This window comes from Engraulis encrasicolus, chromosome 18, assembly GCF_034702125.1.
Source record: "Engraulis encrasicolus isolate BLACKSEA-1 chromosome 18, IST_EnEncr_1.0, whole genome shotgun sequence".
Classification (NCBI taxonomy): domain Eukaryota; kingdom Metazoa; phylum Chordata; class Actinopteri; order Clupeiformes; family Engraulidae; genus Engraulis; species Engraulis encrasicolus.
The window spans coordinates 16,896,830-16,909,250 of record NC_085874.1 but is presented as its reverse complement, the minus strand read 5'-3'; the positions used below and the strand labels follow the sequence as shown (position 1 = coordinate 16,909,250).

At 42.4% G+C, this 12,421-nt stretch overlaps 1 protein-coding gene across 3 annotated transcripts in view; it reads left to right on the top strand.

Annotated features, from left to right (window-relative positions):
• Window positions 1-10,612: 10,612 nt before the first annotated feature.
• hbs1l (HBS1-like translational GTPase) overlaps window positions 10,613-12,421 on the top strand; it is a 70,711-nt gene continuing 68,902 nt past the window's right edge. For 2 of the 3 annotated variants that reach the window (XM_063223119.1, XM_063223118.1), the window contains exons 1-3: window positions 10,613-10,762; window positions 11,541-11,606; window positions 12,119-12,253. In XM_063223119.1, coding sequence (XP_063079189.1) covers window positions 10,720-10,762; window positions 11,541-11,606; window positions 12,119-12,253 — 244 coding nt within the window. In that variant the 5' untranslated portion in view covers window positions 10,613-10,719. Of the gene's footprint in view, window positions 10,763-11,540; window positions 11,607-12,118; window positions 12,254-12,297; window positions 12,417-12,421 lie in introns of those variants that run through there. The other variant, XM_063223121.1, reaches the window with a different exon arrangement.

Here is a 12,421-nt window from a genome sequence, read left to right as displayed (position 1 = left end):
CACACACGCACACGCGCACACACACACACACACACACACACACACACACACACACACACACACACACACACACACACACACACACACACACACACACACACACACACACCAGCTTTGTGGGAGTATGTGGAAGCCAAACTGAAAAAATAAACACAAAGGATAGGAGAGGGAACATGATCGCAGCCAGTGACATAAAAGTGGAAGTGGAATGCCGGAAGAATACAACCGACTTTAATTGCAGTTTTGAGGGAAGTGATCAAAGTGGTCCAAACCTGGGCCGAGGTGGTAAAGTTGACTACAGTAGCCATGTTTACATGACGTTTTTAATTCCGAATTAATAATTCAGAATTAAATAGTTCCATCGAGTTTACTTTGATCTTTCATGTAATTCCGAATTGTGAAGTGTTTACATTTACATTTTCATACTGTAGCAGAATTAAGCTTTATTCAGAATGAAAGTGAGTTAATTCTGAATTAAATGTCTTATGTAAATGTAGCCAATGTCCAAATGAGATAGATCAGATGGAGCACAATCAGGGTAAACGTAAATCCAATCAAAGATTTTTTGAAATGTCAGCAACACTGCTTGAACTTTTTTCACTTTTACTGAAAGTTAGCTGCAATGCCAATGTCAACTGCACCCACCTCCTTCATTTTCAATGCAGTAGATCACTCTCTCTTTCAGTAGGTCTACGCACTGACCTACAAGGTTATTTGAGGGGAGAGTGAAGGGGGTGTCTGCACTATCAGTGAGAGGGGCATGTAATGTACGTTCCAATGCTGACATATGCTGACCTATGACCTTTAGGATCAGGGAGGAAAATGAGACCTTGGATGACCTTGGCACTGCTACCACTGTGAGGATGCCCTATCAGAACCTGTGCCACTGAGACTGTGCCACTGTGTGTGTGTGTGTGTGTGTGTGTGTGTGTGTGTGTGTGTGTGTGTGTGTGTGTGTGTGTGTGTGTGTGTGTGTGTGTGTGTGTGTGTGTGTGTGTGTGTGCACCGTGTGTGGTTTAAGGTTTGAGTTCCACATGCACCTCATGTGTGTCATATTTCACTGCAATACCATAGTGCCAAACACACACACACACACACACACACACACACACACACACACACACACACACACACACACACACACACACACACACACACACACTGTATAAAAGTTTTAAACAAAGCTGTGATATCGTGTTACATTTCAGGTTGAAAGTGTCTAATCTACAATCGGTGTATGTGTGAGAGATAGAGAAAGGGAGGGAGAGAGAGAGAGGCAGAGCACGCGCATGTGTTTGTGCTTGTGTTTGTGTGTGTGTGTGTGTGTGTATGTGTATGTGTGTGTGAGAGAGACAGAGAGTGTGAGAGAGAAGTTGTATGTGAAAGTGGTGTCTTTTTTCCACCTGCATGCCCTCTCTTACTTTAAGTGGTTTTGAAAAAAAAGAAACATCACTCAGGTTGCACGTGTACATGTGCACACACCCTAAAAATGAGGTTAAACCTGGGACAAACATTTGTTTGTGTTTTGCTTTTTTGGTGACATAGTGAAGGGGCCCTATGAAGTTTTAGAGTACTATCCCATAGACGGTTTTATGAAAAGGAGATGGCGCGCTGACAGCAAGGCCGTAGCCAGGGGTTTGAATTTAGGGAGGTCCATGATGTATGCGCACGGCGCGCCGAACATTTTTACTATTAAAAGTAGAATATGTCATTTTTGTCATTTATTTCCAAAATGCATACCCCTTCACAAATGTGATGCTTTCATGTATATTTACTGGAATAAACTAACATCTACTGGTCTGACCAGAGAAAAGAGAAAAGTATGAACCTTTAAGAGTGCTGGTTTTTGAGCATTCTATAAAAATAATGCGTTCTATAACAATGCAAGATTCCTCAATTCCATATTTTATTGAATGACGCCCAGAATTCTATAGAACTTTCACTGCCTGAACATTCCCGTCACACCGGTGTGACGGTACACTCTTAAAGGTTAAAGCATGGAAAATGTAGATTTCCAAAGCATTTTGAGTAGGCATACTCAGAAATTGATGGTGATGATGAATGGAAAATACAACACTTTAACAAAATATACTTTCCCTGAAAATTTAGGGAGGTCCTGACCTCAATGCTGGCTACGGCCATGGCTGACAGTCACCCATAGAGATGAATTGGGACAGCTCGTAACTGCAATAGGTGTGCCATACTGCTGGGTCATTTCACGTGAAAACAGACCGTTTGGCACAGATTTTAATAAAACTTGTGTGGCCCTTGTGTGGGGCTAACAGTGGGTCACTCGTCTGCTATGCGGCTGACCCGGGTTCGATTCCAGCCCGGGTCCTTTGCTGACCCTTCCCCATATCTCTCTCCATTCACTTCCTGTCCAGCTCCTCACTGCACTATCGTAAAAAAGCCCCAAAGAATATTAACTTGGTGTGCCTTTTTAGTGGCAAGGTAGAAAGCCAGAACTGTATTTGCATGAATCTGGCACCAATATTAAGGGATAAACTGACTATGAACATTTGAATTAACACATTGAGTACCGACGACGTGATAATGCGTTTTTCACGCCCATGCGTTGTATACCAAAACGTAAAAATACGTCTTTGCATTTAAATATCATATTTTGAATCTACACCCTTCAATGGACAATATATGTGATTTTGGTAGCTCTGTGATGGACATAAATGACAACATTTGCAGTCCAAAGTTGTTTGATTGTTATGATGTTTAAGTGTTATGATTTGGATATTTTAATTTAACTTACCAAGATGTCTGGATGCCAACCCATGTTGCCTATCGCGCTGCCTGCATTGATTTCCCTAGTACGGTCACTGTAGCATGTGTTGTCTCTGACTTCACGCAATAGGTAAACACCATTGTATAGTCCCTGGAGTATCTTGAACTTTCTGGACTTGCTAGACCTTTACCAGATCCTTGGATCCAAATGGCACCCGATATGTGATTGCAGTAATGCGCTCCGATTTGGACGTTTGATCGCCAAAAAGATAAGTTTCTGTGTCTTCCTGTATGTGAGAAGCCAGAAGCTAGCATGGCTACATATCATGATTCCCTGATTGTCGCTCCCAACGCAGGACGCTCCCCTGTCGGCTCGCTCCCACTAGCCAGACTATCGATCCGGGTGGGACTACACGTCCGGGAGTGATAGAAACACCTGGGACTACACGTCCGGGAGCGATCTCAGCTGGGAGTGTCCATCTGCCACCGCATATGATTCGGATCGGATGGGCTAGGCTACATCTAAGCATCATATCATTTGGATTTGTTGTCAATGTTGGGCTATTATTTCGGGAGTCATCGGGAGCTATTTTAGCAAATGTCTCACCCTCTGCATGTGTGCAAAGAGTTTGTGTTCAGTCCACGTGAAAAACGGGGATTTCAAAGGGCATCGATTGCTGGTGTCGTAGTGTGACAGAGCAGGAGGTGTGCTGCCGTATTCGTGAATCGTGCTATGTTGTTGTTTCCCTAGTAGCCCACGATCGGTAGCGTGTATTGTGTCTGACTTCACGCAATAGGTAAACACAGAGACCATTGTATATCGTGCCAGGAGTATCTTGAACTTTCTGGGCTTGCTACCTAGACCTTTACCAGCTCCTTGGATCAAAATGGCACCCGAATTGTAATTGGAGTAATGCGCTCCGATTTAGAAGTTTGATCGCCAACCAGATAAGTTTATTTGATTATTCACCCCTATGTTGAACTGTCTTCCTGTATGTGAAAAGCCAGAAGCTAGCATAGATGGCTACATATGGATCGGATGGGCTACATCTAAGCATCATATCATTGGGATTTGTTGTCAATGTTGGGCTATTATTTCGGGAGTCATCGGGAACTATTTTAGCAAATGTCCGACCTTCTGCATGTGTGCAAAGAGCTTGTGTTCAGTCTGTGTGAAAAACGTGGATTTCGAAGGGCATTGATTGCCGGTGTCGTAGTGGTTTAGAGCAGGAGGCGTGTCTTGACGTGCAGGAAGATGTGTGTCAGAGCTAACCTTGCACCAAATTGTGATTAAAACCAACTCATCCCCTTTCAAACTCGTCACATTCTGAAGAAGCGCACCCTTCACAAAAACCTCAATATCTCCGATTGTAGCTGAATTCCATGGATACCCACTTCGGTTTAGCGTGGGTTTACTCGGCAATAAAAGCTCGTAGAGACACACAGTTTTCACCTACTAAGAGGGCAGCGTCTCCACTTTCAAACGAGTCATAACATATTTCAGTGGCCCTATCACATAATAAGCTGTGAGTCTACAAAAAAACGTAAAAAAGGGCTTAGAACGCTGGTATTCTACGACATAATTCCGTGAGCACCGCCGGTATTCAATGTGTTAAGAGGGTAGGACCATAGGCCTACATTCATCCTTGATTATGTCAGTTAATTTAAGCCACAAAGATATGGTTTTGATAAGCTTTTTTTCTGGCAGCACAAATTACACAAACATGAATACACGAGTATGAATTATGAGATATTGAAATATTAAAAGTTGAATATCAAAAAGCTATATTTTAAAATGGCCAATATCTTGTTCAAACCTAGCCTGCAATGTCATGAATAACACCTCAGATTATGGTGTTTGGTTCTTGAGTCATTTAAGAGATAATTAGACTTAAAAATGGAAATGAGTTGTAATAAAGTAGAAAGAGAGTAGTGCTAAGTGTGTCAGGTGGAGTTCGGTGGGGTAATCTCCTCTACTACTCTGTGGTTCATGTTGACACGATCACCTTCAAATGCTTGACCCTCCCTTGAGCACCTGTCCCCCCAAATGTCTGTAAACGCCACTGGGCACCATGGGAGCAGAGGTCATCTTCTACAGTCCAGACGCGGTCTCAAACCTGAAACCTCATAGCAAACTCCAGCATGGGAGGAAGCAGACACACTACCAAGTGAGTGAAAAACCAGGTCGGTCCATAGCATAATCTGCATCAGACTTGTAGCCCAAAGGTTGCCGGTTCAACTCCCGACCCGCCCCCATCCTCCTCCATGACTGAGGTGTTCTGAGCATGGTACCATACCGCCACACTGCTCCCTTCCGGGCGCTATTGGGGGCTGCCCGCTTGCATGGGTCAGGCATAAATTCAATTTCATTGTGTGCCATGTGCACTTGTGTGCACTGTGCACTGTGCTGTGGAGTGCTGAGTCACAATGACAATGGGAGTTGGACTTTCCCTGTTGGACTTTCACTTTCTTTCACTTTTATAGTATATCTGCAGCATCACGAGGGAGATTTGAAAACAATTCACTGAAATCTTTACACTCACTGGCATATGTAAATGTAATTGCATTGTAAATACTGTCCCACTCATACCCTCATGAACTACCACATCTTATTACGGTCTCCATTCCAATTTTTTTTAAAATTTTTTTTACTTGCAATGGTATCATAAACTCCCCACAGCAGCAGTATGAGAGGCATACACTTTTGGCGTAGGCACGTTTGAAGAAGGGAATGGAGATATTACATACAGTAGAGTACAGTAGAGAGATTTTAAAAGAATAAGATAAATAAAGAATAAAACGATTGTTTAACCCTGCACTATATGGTTTGTCCTGTTATCTGTTGTCTATATGTTGTTGACTTGCCGCAGACTTAATGGCCCCTTTTTGGGGACAATAAAATTGAAACTTGAACTTAAAACTTGAAAAGAATAATTCCCTCCTCCAAATTTTGCATCTAGTGCTCGACACACACACCTCAGATGTTTGCTCCATCTCTATGTAGGACGCATGGCTTAAAAAAACGGGCCCATCTGCCACCAAAGCTGTGGAACACATTTAGTACAACCATGATGATGAGAGCAGCCTCCAACCAGGTGTCAGTCTTTAGAGTGCCTCTATTTTTAGACCGATGCACATATTACCAGTGTCAAATGTCATACAGATTTGTGTTACATATGTATTTGTGTTGTCATACAGTGTGTGTGTGTGTGTGTGTGTGTGTGTGTGTGTGTGTGTGTGTGTGTGTGTGTGTGTGAGAGAGAGAGAGAGAGAGAGAGAGAGAGAGAGAGAGAGAGAGAGAGAGAGAGAGAGAGAGAGAGAGAGAGAGAGAGAGAGAGAGAGAGAGAGAGAGAAGCTTCAACAATGAAGGTGTCTGATTTGTTTGTATGTCAGGGAGTCAGAGGCCTCCATTCTTCAGTCTGACACATGTGCACACACGAACACACAAACAAACACACACACACACACGAACACACACACGAACACACACACACACACACGTACAATAAAGCAGAAAGAATGGGCAGCTGTAATGGAAATGATAGTCTCAGCAGTCCATTTGATGTAAGTGTGTGTGTGTGTGTGTGTGCGTGTGTGTGTGTGTGTGTGTGTGTGTGTGTGTGTGTGTGTGTGTGTGTGTGTGTGTGTGTGTGTGCGTGCGTGTGTGTGTGCGTGTGTGTGTGTGTGTGTGTGTGTGTGTGTGTGTGTGTGTGTGTGCGTGTGTATGCACAGGCATACAAAAGTATACAAACGCATGCACATACACACACGCACACACACACACACACACCTGTTGTGACAGAACAAAGAGAGAGATTTGTATGTACACTTAAAAGACATGGTAGCAAGTAGTGCTGCATTGACAGCGTGTGAAAAAGCAGGTGCAGGTTGGTAGGTTTATGTGTCAGTGGAATACTGCACTTTCCTTGTACTCTCACAGCGGTATAATTACAGATTTTCCTACACCTATGGCATTGCAGGCTATATTCAGGTCAGTACTCAGTAGCAAAACCGACAGAAACACTTGTGAAAAAATATGACAACATAATTTACGGTTTAAAAGATATATTAGGAAAATATTTTCTTTGTTTTATTTTTTTTATTTAAAAAGTAATACAGGCCTACACTTCTGTTAGGATGTGGGTCATTTCATGTGGAATCAGACACTTTGGGCCCAACCAATACGGATTTCAATTAAACCTGGTGTGCCATTTTAGTGGCAAAGTAACCCAGTGCATTTTCATGAATGTGGCACAAATAGTAAGAGAGAAACAGAATACGGAAGGCACTATAGGCCTACATTCATCCTTGATTATGTCAGTCAATTTAAGTCACAAAATGTTTTTAACCCTATCCAGACCTTTTGACCCCCCCCCCCCCCCTCATAACTTGGGAACTGAATGGCGTATGACCACCAAACTTGGAGGGGATGATCTTCGGCCAAAGATCTATGAATGACATCAGTTTGGTGTCATTATTGGATATTATGACGTCATTATGATGTCATTTCCTGATTGTATTGCCCAAAATGTCACCTTAATGTATTTTCCATTTAACTTGGGTAATGCACATCAATTTTGGTTATTATGTGCATCAGACCACTTCAAATGTTCACAAGGGTGTCTGATGTTAATGAAAATGTAAAAAAAATATGAAAAGTGATGATGATGAGGCTTAGACTAGTGATTTTTGGTCAGGTGTAGCTGTCAGAAAACCGTTGCCATGGCAACAACACAAATGATAAACCTAATCTTTTGGTATCACATTGTAGCCAACTTCATGTTAGGAAAAGTCACAAAGTTTCATAGTCATAGCTTTAGTCATTCAGGAGTTATACGACATCAAAGTTGGTGCGGGCACTTTTACCCCCCCACCCCCGGTCTGGATAGGGTTAAAGACCTTTTTCTGGCTTTACAAATTACACAAACATTATGGAATACAACAATCATCCGAGTAGGAATTATGATATATTAAAATATTAAACATGGAATATCAAGCAACATTTGGTCAATATCTAGCCTGCAATGTCATGAACAACACCTGAAAATATGCTTCTTCAGTAATTTCAGAGATAGTGTGACTAAAGGGTTGTAGAGTTGTAGTAATAAGTAATAGAGCAGTGTTAGAGGAGATTACCCCACCTGACAACAAGAGTACCCCAACTGACACGCTGCTCAAAGTAGCATTAGCATTAGCATTAGCATTTTGAGTGTCAGTTGGGGTACTCATGTCAGGTGGGTATCTCTTTTCTAACACTACTATATTATTACTTTATTACAACTCGTTTGAACCTTTCAGTCACATCATCTCTGCAATAACTCATGAATCGAAGACCACACTCTCTAATGATGTTAGTGATATATTAGGCTATATTACCACCTTTCCAAGGAGGAAATGACTAATTCTCAAATCTAGCTTTTTGGATATTCATGTTTCAAAATTTTAACTACCGGGTGGCCACGGCAGGGCCTGGCATGCCTAATTTACCACCCGCATTCCCTTCTCCGCTCAACTGTCATTCGTCTAAATTCAACACGAAAAGATAGGCATGCCTATTTAACCAACTGCATCTCATTCTCCGCTCTACTGTCATTTGGTGGAATTTCAGCGCACTGACATTTGGAACGCCCCTTAATTAAAGGGTTATGCCACTATTTTGGGGCTTAATACAGTTAAAATCGTTGGCTGGGGTTTATAAAGGTGGTAAAGTGTCTTATTTTTCATGTTAAGCGTTGTCTTGCTTTAAGACAAGTTAAAAGAGGGAATATGTCGCTAAGCTGTAGCATGCTACACGGATCCATTGACTTTCACTAGCTTAGCGACATATTCCCTCTTTTAACTTGTCTTAAAGCAAGACAACGGCTTACATGAAAAATAAGACACTTTACCACCTTTATAAACCCTGGCCAACGATTTTAACTGGATTACAGCCCCAAAATAGTGGCATAACCCTTTAACTATACAGCATTTAATCTCTGCTCACCTGTCTCGTCAGAAATGTTCTTTCTCGCTCGCACCCACCACCTCCCCATTCGCTGTTTGGTCAATTCCTCAGGCATCTTGTCTTATCCTCTCCTTGCCTTACCTTGCTCAATTGTTCGCTCAGACCTCGCACGTATCGGTGGGCGCAGATACTGCCCGAGCTGTCAGTGGTGCCCCGTGCTCGAGGATGTTTACTAATAGACATTTATCGGGCGTGGCAGTACTTCAGCACCACGGCCAGCGATCTTGCACAATACGCCGCGAGTAGGGCCTACAGTGGTCCCGTGAAGCACTTTGATGACCGGTCCACCGTGTGGAGAGCCAGACGATCACAAGAAGTCAGCTCTTCAGCGAGAATGAAGATGTATGCATACATGCTTAATCAAAATGGCAGATAGCCTAGTGAACTAATGAAATAACATACTGTTCTACTCACCGCTGCCGAAGATATTTGGTTTGGTTATATCCATGAAACAATTTCCTATGGGCCATTTTTTGAAGGCACAACATATGTTGTTTTTAATAGGCCTATTCATTACTGTACGCTACCACTCATAAAGCGTTGGTGGATTGCAAGGAAACTCTGCGGTTTCACGGTTAAACAATTTTTGAAAGACTTGTAAAGGCAGATGTGACAAACATTCACCTATACCTGCGATATTCATACCCGGGAAAGTTAATATTTTCCATGCTCTTTGTGTAATGTGTGCAGCCAGAAGAGCTGTAAAGCAACATCTCCCTGTGACTTAAATTGACTGACATAATCATGATTGAATAGTGTCCTACCCTCTCAATTAAAACTTTCTCATTCTGTTTCTCCCTTAAAGTTGGCTGTGATTCAAAATAATTTCCCCCACTTTCTTGTTAGTAGTAGCCTACAAATTGAACCTATTATCCATCGTATTTGATTCGGTTGGATACCACAAAACATAATATTAGGCCCTATATGAAAAAGTGGCAGTTATTCTTTCCCCATGAAGCAGTGCATGATATCACGCTGGGGAATGGATTTGATAGCCTCTCTGCTGAGGCCGAGGGGGAGTCCCCAATGTGACATCAATACTAAATTCTGTGTAAATAATAAACGTTATTGGACTCAAACACCATTTCTGAGAATTTCAAATGGTAGCCTATACAAATCTTGAGTGGTTTAAGTAGGCCTACCTATTAGCCTAATCATCAGTGGTGGTTAAACTGCACAACCACCTTTAATATTGATATCAGATTCATGCAAATGGAGTTACTGGGGTTCTGCCTTCACCTTGCCTTTAAAAGGGAACATGTGTTCCTTTCTAATTTAGTACTAATTTAATTAAAATTTGTGTCGGACGGTCAGGCCCCAAAGTGTCTGATTTAGCGTGGATCGACATCCTGTACAAGAGCACAAGGACATGAATCATGGCTCTCATATCAAATGGACACACACACACACACACACACACACACACACACACACACACACACACACACAAACACACTGTCAATGCTGAAGCCATGCAGCTGCCATTCAGATTTGAACACACACACACACACACACACACACACACACACACACACACACACACACACACACACACACACACACACACACACACAGGTGATTTCCAGGTTTGGCCCTCTCTCCTTGCAGCTGTCGCACACACCCTTGACTATCTTATTCCTTGCAAATGAGAAGCTTTGGGGGAATTTTCCTCATCTGTCGGCACGCTTAATTCTTGGTACATCTTCTCTTGGTCTTTCGTTTAAATATTCTTATCTTTGCCATCTGGGCCGTAAAAACATAAAAATGTCTCTACAGCACAAGTTGTGATGAATGTTCACTGGGGAACTGGACAAGATCCACGTTTTGAGGCAAAGTCAGTGAGCATGCGCAATAGCTTGCTGGTGTGTGTACGTAAACATGGAGGGCGCTAAGTGAACTGCATGCCTCTGAACTGCTCTGTGAACTGATTTAAACCTCGAATCACCTCTGCGGAGGGAACAAACAACACTTACGTCAAAATGTCTCGTCACAGAAATGTTCGCGGTTATAACTACGACGAAGGTAGATTCTTTCAATAAGTAGTTACACTGTGTTTCTACCCGAGGGCCTGCAGACAACTTGCTATTTAGCTAGCCTAGTGCTACTAGCTAACATAGCCGCCGGGTCGCTAAATTGTGTGCGCTGGTTAGCTGAACGTTGTCAGCTCAGCTAGAATAGTTAGCCATATGTTGTAAGCTAACCACGAACTTGGTTGTTGTCAAGTCGTTGTTTATGCGTTTATCATGGAAGACCTCTCAGTAACCTCCAAACAAAAGACATTATACTATAAAACCCTCCAATGTTTGCTTTGTTTACGTTAGCATACATGCCAAGTGTAGCTTAATGTAGAAAGTCAGCTTTCAACTCACAGCTGGTAAACTAGATGGCCACATGTTACTTGTGTCAGTTTGTCATTCTTTGGTGGGATGTGCATGGAAACGAAGTTTCCACATTACAACATTTTACTTGTGTGTATTGTCTGCCAATCCAGGGTTCTAGCCCTTTGTTGATGTTGTTGTGTAGTGTAGGCCTGTTTTCAAAGCATTTTATGTACCACATCTAAATCATGATAAGAAAGGCTGTCATTTATTTATCTTAATCCAACTTCAATTCAAAATAATGACTGAAACTATGGCTCTTTTAAAACATTTTAGAGTGAGTCAGTGAATGAAGGTTGATGAAGAAACTACAATGTGAGGGGGTGTCCTTAGCATTGAGACCATGTACATCTATGGAAGAATGTATTCATGTAATGTGTAATAAACAAATAAACATCTTTATTTTGTATCTCTCCAAACAGACTTTGAGGATGACGACATGTACGGGCAATCTGTCGATGATGACTACTGCATCTCTCCTGCTACGGGTCTGTGTTTTTGTGAAACACAAAAGATTAGATCATAGTGGCTCACATGTCATACCTTTGCCTAATAATCAACACAGAATCTGTCACGGTGACGTACTAAAAGCTCTGACAAATGTCAAAAGGTTGCGATAATCCAGGATTTTTTGCTTCATAGACATGTGTTGAGTAGATAAGGGGCTTTGTTTTGGGTTTTCAGCACTGGTTGTAGATTTTGAGAAATCACCTGTTGTAAGGCATAACGTGTAAAAACTGATGCAATGGCTTTACCGTTAATGGAACTACTTTTTTGTCATCATGCTGGTGATTTTGATGCATTGTTTTTTTGCAATCGAAAGTTTACTGACTCTTTAATTCAACAAAACGCACAAAACTCAACAATGGTATTTTGCATGCTTACAATTAACATTTACAGAACGAAAAACAACATGATTTTTTGTTGTTGTTGTTGTAGTAACATTAATTGATTCTGATGTGCGTTTTGTTTTGTTTGGCTCCGTCTGTCCTGTGTGCAGCTGCGCAGTTCATCTACTCCCGGCAGGACAGGCAGGAGCCACGAGTGGCGCCGGTGGAGGAGGGGGAGGAGGACGAGGACGCAGAGATCCCCATGTCCCCCTCCATAGGCCCCACACTGGACCCTCTGGATCAGGGTACACACACACACACACACACACACACACACACACACACACACACACACACACACACACACACACACACACACACACACGCATGGACACGCATGGACACACGTGGACACAGAGATCCCCATGTCCCCCTCCATAGGCCCCACACTGGACCCTCTGGATCAGGGTACA